General features: G+C 44.8%; 1 protein-coding gene across 2 annotated transcripts in view; it reads right to left on the bottom strand.

Annotated features, from left to right (window-relative positions):
- Positions 1 to 14,602, bottom strand: part of TVP23C (trans-golgi network vesicle protein 23 homolog C) — an 85,574-nt gene that overhangs the window by 20,958 nt on the left and 50,014 nt on the right. For both annotated transcript variants that reach the window (XM_085616807.1, XM_085616808.1), the window contains exon 5: positions 133 to 264. In XM_085616807.1, the coding sequence (XP_085472933.1) occupies positions 133 to 264 (132 nt within the window). The remainder of the gene's footprint in view (positions 1 to 132; positions 265 to 14,602) is intronic.

Below are 14,602 nucleotides of genomic sequence, written 5' to 3' on the forward strand. Positions count from 1 at the left end.
AACCAACATCAACTAAAAAGTTGAAATTAAGCCCTATATTACCATTCCTACATAGATACATGGCATTCTTACTCCATTTGAACGTGGCCCATGCTTAACCAAAATTCAGTAAGAAAAAAAAATAAAACTTACCAGCCATTTGATATTCAATGAAAACAGCGTAATAAAGGCAAAGATCACCCAGAAGATGGGACAGGTTACCAGCCCCAACCAGAAGATCCGGGATTCAGAATCTGAAGAAACTTTTTTTCCTTGAGCAGGTGCCTGCAATTTAAGAAGTTAATTTCAATGGATCCTTCCAAAGTACACTTCCAAAGACAATGTGAATAGCAATAAATGTGCCATTTCGGAACTATGTTCATTAAAATGCTCAAAGAAGTAAAATGTATTCCTCGTTTTCCTGACAGCGTACACACAAATGAGCACCCAGTTGGGGATAGCATGACTTGTGCCAGATGTGAAGCAAACTGCATGCACCATAACAGAGTAACCACTGTAAAATGCTGGTATAAATTGATGACAACAATGGCAAAATGCTAAACGACATCCTCCTTACTTGGGGTTTTAGCCATCAAAAACTTAAGTGGAAGGTATCACTACTGAAACCCGCCAAGAGAAAACATTCAAAACTGTAAAAAAGAAGAGTCCCACGTAGCTTTAAAAAAACATGACGTAGAAAAAAAGTGTCTACAACTCAAAAGGTAAACCATCAGCCAAATGCTTAGCTACCCCTCAAATCGCTTGTTAGCCTTTGATACAGTAGACCCCTGCACCGCCTGTCAGCTATATGTACTATGCAAAAATACCACATACACGTTGGACATGGCTTAGTACGAAGGTTACTTCAGACATAATGTCAATGAAAAAAAATCTAACATTTAACATCAGGGCCGTTCTTTATCTCCTGGACAAAAACAATCAACTGCACTCAATAAAAAATGTCTAAGAATTTTCAAACCTACAACTAAGTTTTCACTCTAGACCCACTCTGATTCCACAGAGAAAGTAGCACGCTTACAGATACGATTGCTTTAAGCCAAAACACACACAGAATAACTCAAAGAGAAATACTGGCAATGGGAAAAATACTGACCAAGTGGAATAGTCCACTGTTCAAAAGAGCAACAGAAAAAGTGATGCATGGAACAACAATTACTTTTGTCCACCGGTAATTAAGCAGGCCGCCCTACATGCCACTGTGCAAATCAGTCTAGGCACACCACCAAAATGGACAGTCAGTCTCAAATTCTAATTCACATCCCCTCTGACCAAAAACACATGCAGTCAGTCCAGGACGAGTTCTGCCTTCGTTGCCAAGGAAGCCAGAAGCGACGAGGCCTAGTACTTTGGGCTGTACTGTTCATATGCATACAGGACCAACGATGACCTGCACAAGGTTGGTACAGTTGTTTAATGGTAAAGGCTACCTAAAAATAAAGGTCCGGTATACAGCCACAGTAATACCACAGGGTCAGATTCATTTAGGAACTTCCATAAATAACTTTTTTGATCTCTATATTTGGGCAGAATACCATATCTCTCCCACTTCATCATGGTAGCCAATACGAGCACATTATTTTGGAAATCACAGTCTTTACTGAACAAAAGTTATTCTCTTTACCTGAATGGTGGCACCTGTAAAAGTCCACAGACTACTGTAAGACAAGAGCCATTATTAGGCAAAATACTAGTTAACACTGCCTGTTCAAAACGGGTAGCGTGGTACAGAGCGGGTGGTCCAAACTCCAGAAGAAATGTGTGAAGCATCCACGCAGCACTCACAGGCGACACACCAAGCACACTACAAAACGAGACCACACCAGGTGATATGAAAATAAGTTGTGTATTGTGAAATAAACACGTCAGCATGTAATCACAGTTGCATAAACATTGTGCCAACCAGCACTGGTAATCATATACAGGGGGAATTATTTACAGGGCAGGGCCAAGCAGGCCGCTGCCAGAACCATCACCCGTACAATTAGGATAAAGGTAAGTGTAAAAAATAAATGTAAAGTCCATCAGCTTTCGATGAGAAACAGCCAGTAACTACTGGCTAGGTCATGCACTTAGCATAAATCACATTAGCATTGGCAAAAACATGCAAGTGGAAATCACATTAGCACTAAACCATTAGGCCTAAACATAAAACCAGCCATGTAGGCATTAACTGCAAGGCCATTAGGCATACATCATATGAACATTGAAGGAACAGCATTAGCATGCGGCATCTCCGTAGCATGAAAACACTAGACCCAGGACCTGCATTAGCATGAACACATTAGGCCTAAGATCAACACTGCAATCCTGAGGGGAAAAACATTCGGCATCATCCTAGGTACAAATGCATTCTGCAACCATATTCAGATGGGGCCTATACCATGAGCATAAGCACATTTGCATAACCATATACAAGTACATTTACATACATCGCTTTAGCATGAGGCATAACCTAGAACATCAAAACCTGACATTAGGCAACTTCATATGCATTAGGCATCAGTAGGCATGAAATCAGTACCTCATCTCAGGCATGCACCTTAGGCATGAAAACCACCACAGCATTAAGTGGGCATAAAACCTCATTAGCATAGGTGCCGGGTCATTAGGCATAATCAGATTAGCAGGGACATAGCAGGTACTAAACCACCAGCATAAATGTAATAGAGAGCAGCTGCGCGAATCATAAGTGCTCCCTACATTGCAACTGCCCACTGTCCAGCGGGGCAGGTATGCTAAACAAAGTCAATCCCGTACTAGGACGGTTGGAGCCCCTCTACCGGGACTCGGAGACTCAAAGTGCCCCCTGAGGCCCCACTCCAGGATTTCCACAGCTATAAGGTCACGGACGCTGCAGCTGCCCACTATCTGGCGGGGCAGCTGAGTACAATGAGGCCCCCAAGCCACTAGGAACCCCACTCGGGGGCAGCTAAACTCAAAACTGTCCCCACAAGATCACTGGCACGGCTGGAGTCCCTCAGAGCATCATAGGGGGGAGGCGAGCACAGACAATGTGCCCCGACACCACCCCCACGAGTAAAGCCTGAGCCCCACTCATCGGGCTCCTCTTGTGGAATCGGCTCTTCCCTGTTGCGGCAGCCGGCAGACTCACCGGTTCGTCGAGGACTCTCCTGGCAACTTCCGCGACGGTCCCAGGCACAGACAGTGTGCCTCGGGGGGAGGGGGGGGGGGAGGGTGGCACCTCTCCTGTGGCAGGCTCAGCACGCGGGGCTCCCCTCTCGTGGGAGCCCCACCAACGCAGCGCTTCTTCCAGCTTCACCCGGGCCCCCTACTGGGACCCGGGACTCTGATGCGGAGCCCGTGAGGCTCCGGACGACGTCTCCTTTCCACAGGCTCAGCAGGCGGGGGGCTCTCCTCTACTCACGGGAGCCCCGCCAACTACAGCAGCTTCTCTTCCTGCGGGGGCACGAACCGGCAGGGTGGACTCCCGCTCCGGTTTTAAAGTAAGGAAAGGCTTGTGCTCCCACCAGCTCACGGGGGCCCCTGCCTGACTTCCGGGTCGCTCCTTCTCCTTCCGTGTCACCGCGGGCAGCCCTCAGTTAATACCCGGGTTGCGGCGGTGATTGCTGTTCAGTTGGCGCCAGCGCGGGGTAGGATCCCGCTTAGTTTTAAATAATTTCAGAGGCGCCAAAACCGCGGGATGGGCTCCCGCTGGTTTTTAAATATGCAGGAACGCGGCACACATGCAGAGTAGGCACCCGCAACAGGCTGCAAATGCGGGGTGGGCTCCCGCTGTTTTAAATAAGCACGAGACGCGGCACACACGCGGGGTGGTCTCCCGCTAATTTCAACTCAGCAAAAGTGCCGCAATAACACGTGGTAGGCTCCCGCAAAGGCCACACATGCGGGGTGGGCTCCGCTCTTTTTAATTAAGCAGTTCTCCCAGGCCTCATGGCGCCGCAGGAATCACACGCTCCTCACCTCCTTCTTCTTCTTGGTGGGGGAGGGGGTAAGATACAGCGCTCACGAGGTGCTAAGGCCCAGAGGCCCAGAGGCACACAATCCCACACAGCAAGTAGCGCTCACGCTCCTCACCTCTGGGAGTACCGTCAAGCCCAATATAGCGCTCCCAAGGCGCTAGGTCCCACAAAATAAAACTGTAGCGCTCACGAGGCGCTGGGGCAGGAGAGCAGGCAGGCAATGCTGGGCCAGATCAGCAGTCAGTGGGCACTCATCAGTACAGAACCGCAGATCTTACAAGCCGTCATCTCCCATAAAGTGGCACTCCTCCGGACGTAGCAGTCTTCACTCCAGCAAAGGCTCACACCAGCCGTGGGGACAGTAGAGGGGTACAGATGGACTCAGAAGCCAGCACACAGGCCCTTGCGGCGATACCTCCTGGCAGAGTGTCTCCTCTCAATCAAGTCCACGCTCAGTCTGAGCACATGGCATCCCAGCTCCGTTATTTATACACACCTCACCCCACCTACCAGAAAGGGTTAGAAACTTCCAGATGATTCCCTGGGAAACCGGTCCCAACTGGTTAAGGGGGAGGTGTAGAGCACCCTGGGTGTCAGGCTTCCCTCCAAAAGCTGGGGGTGCTGCGAAACAAACGACTAGACTGGCAACCCACCTCAGGCAGGCGGCACAAGCAGACAGAAATGGCTTCCATTTTAAAAGTAACATTGCTTAATAGTACAAATAAATCTGCGCACGCCATTGCGCAGCAGATATTATTTCACACATGGTAAAAAAGGCTAGGGGGAAAAGCAAAAAGTTTTTGGACAATAAGGGCCAAGTCCAACACTGCCATAGCAGAAACATTCCAAAAGCACCAAAATCTTCAACTACACATTAACATCCCAAAAGGAAGGCAGGCAGTGAAGCAGAAAGTATGTGCTTTGGTTGCCACATGAAGCAGCCATCTTGGGCCTTGCAGGACAAAAAATCCTCCCTTGGAAACAATGCATGGAAATTCAAGACACTTAGTTTCTTGCTCAGCTTTCTTCATTTGCTTTATCCTTAAAATGTTCCATCTCCTACGGTTTATTAAATGTATTATTTTATCATTGGTGCTTACAGTCATTAGAGTTAGCAGTAGTAGTGCCTTAAGTCTGAATAGATGACCGATTCAATCTGTGCTTTACAGCAGCATTGCAAAGAAAAACAAGCATTGGAAATGCAATAGGTCGTGCAATTGCCTAAATTAGAGCTATTGGCGTTGTAAATGGCTTTGTAAATGACAATGTCTTATATACATGTGTTATGGAGTGTATGTGGTGTGTAGTGAAGTTCGCGGCTTTAGATTTACATCACTAAACCAATAGGAAGATGGCCATTGCATGTTTCATTTCATATAAAATGTACAAAACTATTGGCCTTTATTTTATAGTCCAAAATTGCAATCTTTGTGTTCTGTTGAAGTCTCCCTTTGATTTTACTTTGTGCCACAGGAACCCCTCATTGGCATTACTGGATACGGAAGAAGAACAGTCACATGTGTGTCTCAGAGACTTCTATCTGGACATTTCATGTGTGTGCTCGTTAAGGGTTCTGCTAAATATGTGCAATGCGTATGTTGTGCTGCGCTGCACGTTGCATGCTTTTCTGTGCATTTCTTAATCTCTGAAATGCGGAAATATCAGCACATGGGCACAACACGTACATTGCGTTGGGCACACTAGTTTTCCTCACTCTTCCAGTTTGCCCAAGAATAAAAGCTTATAATATTTGTATTCTGTCCTGTGCCATTTTACTTGCCTGGGTTGTGAGCCTCTGCGTTTTGTTTTGCACTGATAGCCCACAAAACCCAGAGAGCTGCGTCCTTCCACCCGTGGGGTCCCTGTTAGCGTCCAGTCCACCCATGCCTGTGCAGGGAGGCGCCTGCGACCCTCAGTCACCGGCTCCGGGGGTCACGGCTCCCTGGCAAGGGAGGGCGCTGTGCATACCGGTGAAAACCCTGATACTCACCGGATTAACGCAGTATAATCTGAGGAGATTGTGTACGTGGTGGGGAGGTAGGTTTATCCCGCAAAACACAATCAAACACTTCCCTATGTACAGCCGTCAGTTCTGGAGTAGTAATACACTGAGAGATGTGCTCTATTATCCACTCCTCAGCGCAGCGGGGGTCCCCAAATCTAATTCCTGTGTTGGCCTTGAGTGTAATGGCCACCACCCCCACTTCTCAAACAAAACATCTCACTCCTCTCTTTGCGTATACTTTAATGTAATTTTATGCAACGTGAAATTACTCAGCAGGGTTCTGTACCCAATAATGTGATTTGTTTTTGTAGCGCTTGCCACAGCATTGTTGTTTTTAGCGCTCTAAATAAGGGGTGTTAGTATCAACAAATTTAAAGCGTCGGCATTAAAAACAACTGCACGAAACGGGTTATAGTCAAATATTTTGTTACAACCAGGCTCTATTTTAAAAAAAAACATATTAAAAGGATTACTTCGCTTGTGTGTGCTTGTGTTTAAGAGATAGAGTCTCAGAGCGAGTAAACATCACACTAGTGCGGCACAATTGTATAAAAAAAAAAAGCAGTTGAAATAAATCTCACCCACACTTCACAGTTCTGGACAGTGTGACATTAACACGAAATGCAGCAGCAGGCAATGGATTTTCACGTTTCACTTCTCACTCGAGTTTTAAGAACCGCTCCAGAAGAGCCCTTTAGAAATCGCGTACCGAGCAATCCAACATAATAAAAAATATATTTATTGATTGCAGGCACTGACGTAAAGGTGTCTGTACACTGAAGTGAACGCCGCGGTAGGAAATTAAACAAGCTCTCACCATTGCGCAAAGGCAGCCGCTTGTTTATATTTGCATCGCGTTTTCACGAGAAGTGAAAGCGCAATGCAAAAATAAACACGCGGTCGCCCTTGCTAAAGGCGACTGAAAAAAGCCTCTTTCACTGTTAACTGCCCTTCCGCGGTCCACACGCTCGTCCTAACGTATTATTATAGATTTTAAATTACGCGTGCAGCATTTATTAATGAAAAGTCATTTATCATAGCAATCTCTGCACTTCCATTGTGTGCCACAGTTGGGAGTACATACAAACAGGCCGATCAGCAGTGTGAAGAATTAGATAACAAGCTCTCGCCGTTGTGCAAGGGCAACCGCTGGTTTATATTTGCATCGGCTTTCACTTTAAGTGAAAGCGCGATGCAAAAATAAACACGCGGTTGCCCTTGCCAAAAGCGACTGAAAAAAGCCTCTTTCACTGTTAACTACCCTTCCGCGCTCAGCTTTCAAACTAGTAAACATGCATACAGACGCATTTACCGAAAGATAAACTTGAATGAAACCCAGGATGCAATTAAATACAAGCTGTCGGAAACATGATCCGCCACTACACGCCCCCTATGGATAAGAAATTCTTGAACGCCAGCCGTTAAGGGAGATCACGCAATGGCTTTCGCCAACGCGACAGAACTAGGAAACAGTATAGGAAAGGAGTTGGTTTAACGGCTAGGGCCCTCGACCTCGAATGTGGGGAACTGGGTTCAAATCGGCAATGACGCTGAACATCCTGTGATTCTGGGCAAATCGCTTAATCTCCCTGTGCCTCACAAAAATGAATGTGTTCTCATATAATGCAACTGGTGATATGTAAGGCGCTCTGATACCTGATTCGTGTCAAGCTATATAAAACACTGTAAATAAATAAAAGTACATTGATCTGCAAACACTGTACTTCCTTCCGCTTAATTCAGTTCAAGCCAACAGTATAAATAAAGTCACCCAACTTTTCCCAAATTCTCACTTAAAAGTTGTGCCCAATGACAAAAGAATATGACGCTACACTCGCAGACCCATGAGGGGAACTGCGCGAATCCCTTGTGGCATATGTATCTTTTCAGACTCTGATAAGACAAAAAAAGCGCCAGCCGATTATACGTGCATTCGGAAGGCCCCGCAAATCTGTTAAGATGCGATGGCAACGACATATTTACAAATCCACTCGTTTTGAGGGACTGTAATATGCGTTACAAATATTCCTAACTAGTAGATAGATAAATGCCTGAAAATTCCGACACATCCCGTCTTTGTACTATGCCACTCAACCTTCGCTGGTAAACATGCTAACTGGACAGGAACTACTCAGCCGACTTACGGTCAGCATTATGCCGGCGGCCATCTTGGTATGGGTAATGCTCTCCCCCGGACTAGTCTTGACCTGTACTCCATACCCACGTGCTGGCTGGCTCAGAGACTGCCCTTGCAAAACACGAGTTAATAAACACACAGTAGTGCACGCGCTGAACGGCCTCTGCTCAGAGGGCACCTGCACGCTTCACCTGCCCCCCTCCTTGCATTTGCAAGGGGCGGCATACCCAGTCTTCCGGGCTGGTTATCTGCCGGCCTTGACACGGCCGGCAGGTAACATGCTGATAACATGCTGCCACATACCGATTTCGAACAGGCCACGCAGACCCACGTCCATCCTAACGCGCATTCAGAAACGAAAGAGAACTCACGCGGCAGGAGGGGGAGGGGGGGGGGGAGGGAGGGAGGGGGAGGGGGGGGGGGAGGGAAGGGGGGGGAGGAGGGGGGGACGGGACGTATTTGGTCGGCTTGCTGAGCCGCCCCACTTGGACGGCTCTCGCCTGCCAAAAGGTTTCTTGTCTTTATGGGGCCATGTGTTTGGCCCCATAAAGATAAGAAACCTTTTGCGACCAACGCAAAGCAAGCGGGTCCGTACAAATAGGACGGCTCGGAAAGCCAAGCAAATACGTCACCGACACCTCTTTTCCAATGGCTGGCCACCGTTTAGCATAAACGGTGACGCCAGCCAATGGAAAAGAGGGTCGGGGCTTAAAGCCCCTTACAGAAAATACCTATCGACATTAAATCTCGCCAGCGAGACTGCGCATGCACGCAGCCTTACGCTAGCGAGACCTAAAAATAAGTAGGGTTAGTGTGTCAGAGTCAACAACGTTTCGATCCACACAGAATTAGATGATCATCAGGACATTCAAATTCATGCCTGAGATTAAATACACATATCGTCAAAGAGTTAGCTAGAATAAGGAAGAGAAGAAAGGGAAAAAAAAGAGAAGAATGAGTGGCCGATCAGGTATATACGAAGCATAGACATGCACAAACTATCTACTAATCAGCAAGAAGAGGGCAGCCAGAAAGCTATACAGTACAAAGTACAGTTAAGGTGCCTACAGGGCCTCCAGGGGTCAATGACAGCGCAAGAAGTCACGAAGGTGGCTAACCAAACAAGTGAGGTTGATTTAACAGCAATTAGAGCAATAGGCGCCCAAGGCTATCAAGATCCAATAAAGTATATAGGAGTAATGAGTCAGCTTAGATGATTAAAATAGTGATGACTGCTAATTATGTAATCTCAAGGAGGAGGTAAGAACCATGCAATATACCTTTAGGCACAAGGACTACACTTCGTAATCAAGGTAGGAAACAAGATGAAATGGAACCAAGCTCTAATAGGAACGGTGAAAGCAGTATTATGGATAAAATCTAGTGGGTGGAAAAAACATACAAACACATTAGAGTGTACCAGAAACAACTACATTAAAAAGTGGTGCATACGTCAGTGGGAACTATACTATCAGAGTGAGGGCCATATGGATTACCTTTAAGCACAAGGTCTGCGGTCAATGTAGCTATCGGGAAACGATGCCAATGTAGAGCAGTCAGCGCTTGCTGACCAATTCCAGGACATACTTAGAAAAGGTACAGTGGTCCGGGGTTAGTGACTAGGATTATGCAAAAGCTTAGGTATGGAAGGCAGGAGGCGCTCTAAAAATTACCTGCTAATAAAAGGTCAACAGGCCAGAAAGCAGTCAGAGTGTATGGGCCAGAGCATTATTTAGCGCGGAACACGTGGGCCAGTGTAAATGCCACAGTGTACTCCGACATGAAGTTATTGGTCGGCCAGAGCGTGGGAAAGCCAAGGGTGTCCTACAAATAACATTAAGAAAGCTAATAGTTAGGGACTGCCAATGGAGGTGCTAACAGTGGGCAACAAGAGGGGAGCTCACCTGAGTAAGCTTTTAGATTCACTAATTTTCTGCTGCTTTAATCAGAATTTGTCTGAATTTATATAGATTATCTCAGTTTAAAATAGTCTTTAATTCAGTTTGTGTAGTATGTGGCGTCCCGCAAACTGCCTAAATCCCCACTTATAGGCAATCCACAATGAGACCCGAAACACACACACACACACACACACACACACACACACACACACACACACACACACACAATACAAGAGAGTCCATTTAAATTACACATTTTCTTTGATCAACTTCGGAGCAAATGTGATTGGAGAGGTATCAATTTTGAGATTATGAGTTGGTGATGTGCCTTGATGCCACAAAGTTTAAATAGGCAGGGCAATTTTAGTAAACTATATACCTTAGATTATAACATTGAAGGAGAAACTGAAATTAACACTATGCTAATGAATTCTTTTTATCAAAGATTCCCACCCTATCAACTGGGAATAATTAAAAGAATATCAATCTATGAAAGATCCAAAGCATGCACATGTCACAATTTCAATAGCCATCTAAAACCAGTTAGCCAACAACTATGAGCTGCTCTGGAATGCAAGTATTCCACCATGGAAGTAGACTGCAGTCATTGACCAAGGGTGCTTAAAATTCTGTTTGTGAGCTCTGCATGACAAGCAAGTTTCATGCAAACTTGGAAAAAGCTTGAATAAATAATCATTTTATATTGAATATCCTCACCAGTGTTTTAGTCTTCAGATCTAACCATGTACATTCAAAACACGCGGGCAAGCCACAATGGCCCATGTACTGACAGATCTGTTGAGACTCATCCTCTCCAACGTTCGTGACATCGATTATGCAAAAGCTTAGGTACGGAAGGCAGGAGGCACTGTAAAAATTACCTGCTAATAAAAGTTCAACAGGCCAGAAAGCAGTCAGAGTCTATGGGCCAGAGCATTATTTAGCGCGGAACACGTGGGCCAGTGTAAATGCCACAGTGTACTCCGACATGAAGTTATTGGTCGGCCAGAGCGTGGGAAAGCCAAGGGTGTCCTAAAAGTAACATTAAGAAAGCTAATAGTTAGGGACTGCCAATGGAGGTGCTAACAGTGGGCAACAAGAGGGGAGCTCACCTGAGTAAGCTTTTAGATTCACTCATTTTCTGCTGCTTTAATCAGAATTTGTCTGAATTTATATAGATTATCTCAGTTTAAAATAGTCTTTAATTCAGTTTGTGTAGTATGTGGCGTCCCGCAAACTGCCTAAATCCCCACTTATAGGCAATCCATAATGAGACCCGAAACACACACACACACACACACACACACACGCACGCACACACACGCACACACAATACAATACAAGAGAGTCCATTTAAATTACACATTTTCTTTGATCAACTTCGGAGCAAATGTGATTGGAGAGGTATCAATTTTGAGATTATGAGTTGGTGATGTGCCTTGATGCCACAAAGTTTAAATAGGCAGGGCAATTTTAGTAAACTATATACCTTAGATTATAACATTGAAGGAGAAACTGAAATTAACACTATGCTAATGAATTCTTTTTATCAAAGATTCCCACCCTATCAACTGGGAATAATTAAAAGAATATCAATCTATGAAAGATCCAAAGCATGCACATGTCACAATTTCAATAGCCATCTAACACCAGTTAGCCAACAACTATGAGCTGCTCTGGAATGCAAGTATTCCACCATGGAGGTAGACTGCAGTCATTGACCAAGGGTGCTTAAAATTCTGTTTTTGAGCTCTGCATGACAAGCAAGTTTCATGCAAACTTGGAAAAAGCTTGAATAAATAATCATTTTATATTGAATATCCTCACCAGTGTTTTAGTCTTCAGATCTAACCATGTGCATTCAAAACACGCGGGCAAGCCACAATGGCCCATGTACTGACAGATCTGTTGAGACTCATCCTCTCCAACGTTCGTGACATCGATTATGCAAAAGCTTAGGTACGGAAGGCAGGAGGCACTGTAAAAATGACCTGCTAATAAAAGTTCAACAGGCCAGAAAGCAGTCAGTCTATGGGCCAGAGCATTGATTAGTGCGGAACTCGTGGGCCAGTGTAAACACCACAGTGTACTCCAACATAAAGTAATTGGTTGGCCAGAGAGTGGGAAAGCTAAGGACGTCCTAAAAAGAACATTAAGAAAGCCAACAGTTAGGGACTGCCAAGGGAGGTGCTCACCCGAGTCTCAGCAGTGCGAGACCAGTAAGAGAGCTGTCGGCCGGGTCCTGGTGTGGAGTATTGTCATGGCTGGGCCAGAGAAATAGACAAAAGACCCGCATGTAGCATGTTAAATAGGTATATACTAAAATCAAAATCGTCCATATTGGAATAGCAAGGAAACCAGGAAATAAATAGGCAGCAAATGAACTTAACAGAATTACATAAGTGATGTTAAACCGAGGTCGTGTATATGTAAACACAAACAGTAGCCCGAATAGAGAGAGTTTAGTTAATCACCATATATAAAACATGAGAAAGGAGGATTAAATAAAATGCTTGTCAGACGACATAACCAGGAGAAACAAATGAACTGTATCAAAAGAACCAGAGAGTAGCAACCAAGTACTATTCCTTATCTGTGGGGCTCACTATAACTTCAAAGTGTCCTGTCCCGCATTTAGTATACTCCAGTATGAAGACAGTTGGGGTCTTCACATCAATTCGAGTTAATGAGCTCAAATCAAAGATGTCCAATCCTCCATCCTGTTCATTCCAGTGTGAAGGATGTCCAGTCTTAGAAGCCATTTTAGTTCTTCCTTGTTAAGTAATGATGCGATGTCACCACTACGTTCTGGCACTATCACGACTGCTATGACTTGCCATTGGATGTCATTTTTGCTGTGGTTGAAAGTTCGAAAGTGTTCCACCAAAGGAGCATTAGCAACTTTGAAGTGGAGGTGGCTCCTGTGCTGGTGTATTCACATTCTGACTTTCTGCGTAGTTCGGCCAATAAAAATCAGATTGCATGGACAAGTAATAGCGTTAATTACATTTGTAGCATTGTAATTTGTAAAATATGGCAATGTCACTTTCACATTTTTATGTACAAATTCTTTGGTATTGACAGGAAACTCACATACACTGCAGTTCCCACATTTATGGTGGCCACAAAGGGGAGTGAGACCCCATAGATCATTGAGATCACAGTTTGTTTTGTAGGAAGGTAGACTTGCTCGCACCATATCATCCTTAATGCTTTTGTTTTTACAAAATGCGAAAATTGGTCATTCTAGAGAGAGCTGATCTGCATTTAGTACATTCCAATGACGTGGTATGCTTTTCCTCACCTGGATGGAAATGGGGGACAATGTAGTGACGCATACCATAGTGTCAGGTCAGGGGAGTACAAGGCTCCTGACCCCAATCTCCTGGAGTACCAGTCCCAAAATGATTTTATAACCCGTATAGCACGTGGACACAGATGTGCTTTTTAACAGATTCCTGGTGCATAGAGACTTGAATGCCAATTCCCGAGCAGATAGAACAGTGGCCAATGATGGCATCATTGACAAGGACTTTGTCATTAACAAGGATGTGGTTAACAATAAAGGCAAAAAGACCACGATTGACGAGAAATCCTACACTTAGACATTTTTAGATTGCATAGTTCTTGAAACAGCAAACAGAGTCCACTTGGATTTTTGAGCCTCCTCATGAGGAGATGGCATTGAAGATTGTTTGAAGGTACAGGATTTGCCTCAGTGAATATCAGTGGTGGCCTTTCCACTTTAGAAACTTTCCCAGAACCCAAAATGCAAGAGCTGAACCCGGAGTAGAATCATTGCCAGCAGTGGCCCTCTAATGTAATAACCTGACCAATAGCCTTCACCTCAATGTAAGAGCATTTGAAAGTCTTAAGGAGAAGTTCTTTTAAATATTACATGCTTCTGGTATGTAGTACGGAAGAATGTGGATCATCAAACAACTTTTTATGCCACTGACTGAAAATTTCGGTTGTTACAAATAGTCTTTAATTCAGTTTGTGTAGTATGGGACTCCCCCATGAACTGCCTAAATCCCCACTAATAGGCAATCCACAGGGAGACACGAAACACACACACACACACACACACACACACACACACCCCTCCTCCCCCACACACACACCCCCCCCCCCCACACACACACCCACACACAATTTTGAGATTATGAGTTGGTGATGTGCCTTGATGCCACAAAGTTTAAATAGGCTGGCCATTTTAGTGAACAATATACCTTAGATTATAACATTGAAGGAGAAACTGAATTTAACACTATGCTAATGAATTCTTTTTATCAAAGATTCCCACCCTGTCAACTGGAAATAATTAAAAGAATATCAATCTATGAAAGATCTCAAGCACGCACGTCACAATTTCAATAGCCTTACCATCTAACACCAGTTAGCCAACAACTATGGGCTGCTTTGGAATACAAGTATTCCACCATGGAAGTAGACTGCCGTCATTGACCAAGGGTGCTTAAGATTCTGTTTTTGAGCTCTGCATGTCAAGCAGGCTTCATGAAAACTTGAAAATAGCTTGAATAAATAACCATTTAATATTGAATATCCTCACCAGTGCTTTAGACTTCAGATCTAACCATGTGCATTCAGAAAACAA

This window comes from Triturus cristatus, chromosome 7 (assembly GCF_964204655.1).
Source record: "Triturus cristatus chromosome 7, aTriCri1.1, whole genome shotgun sequence".
In the NCBI taxonomy this organism is placed as follows: Eukaryota; Metazoa; Chordata; class Amphibia; order Caudata; family Salamandridae; genus Triturus; species Triturus cristatus.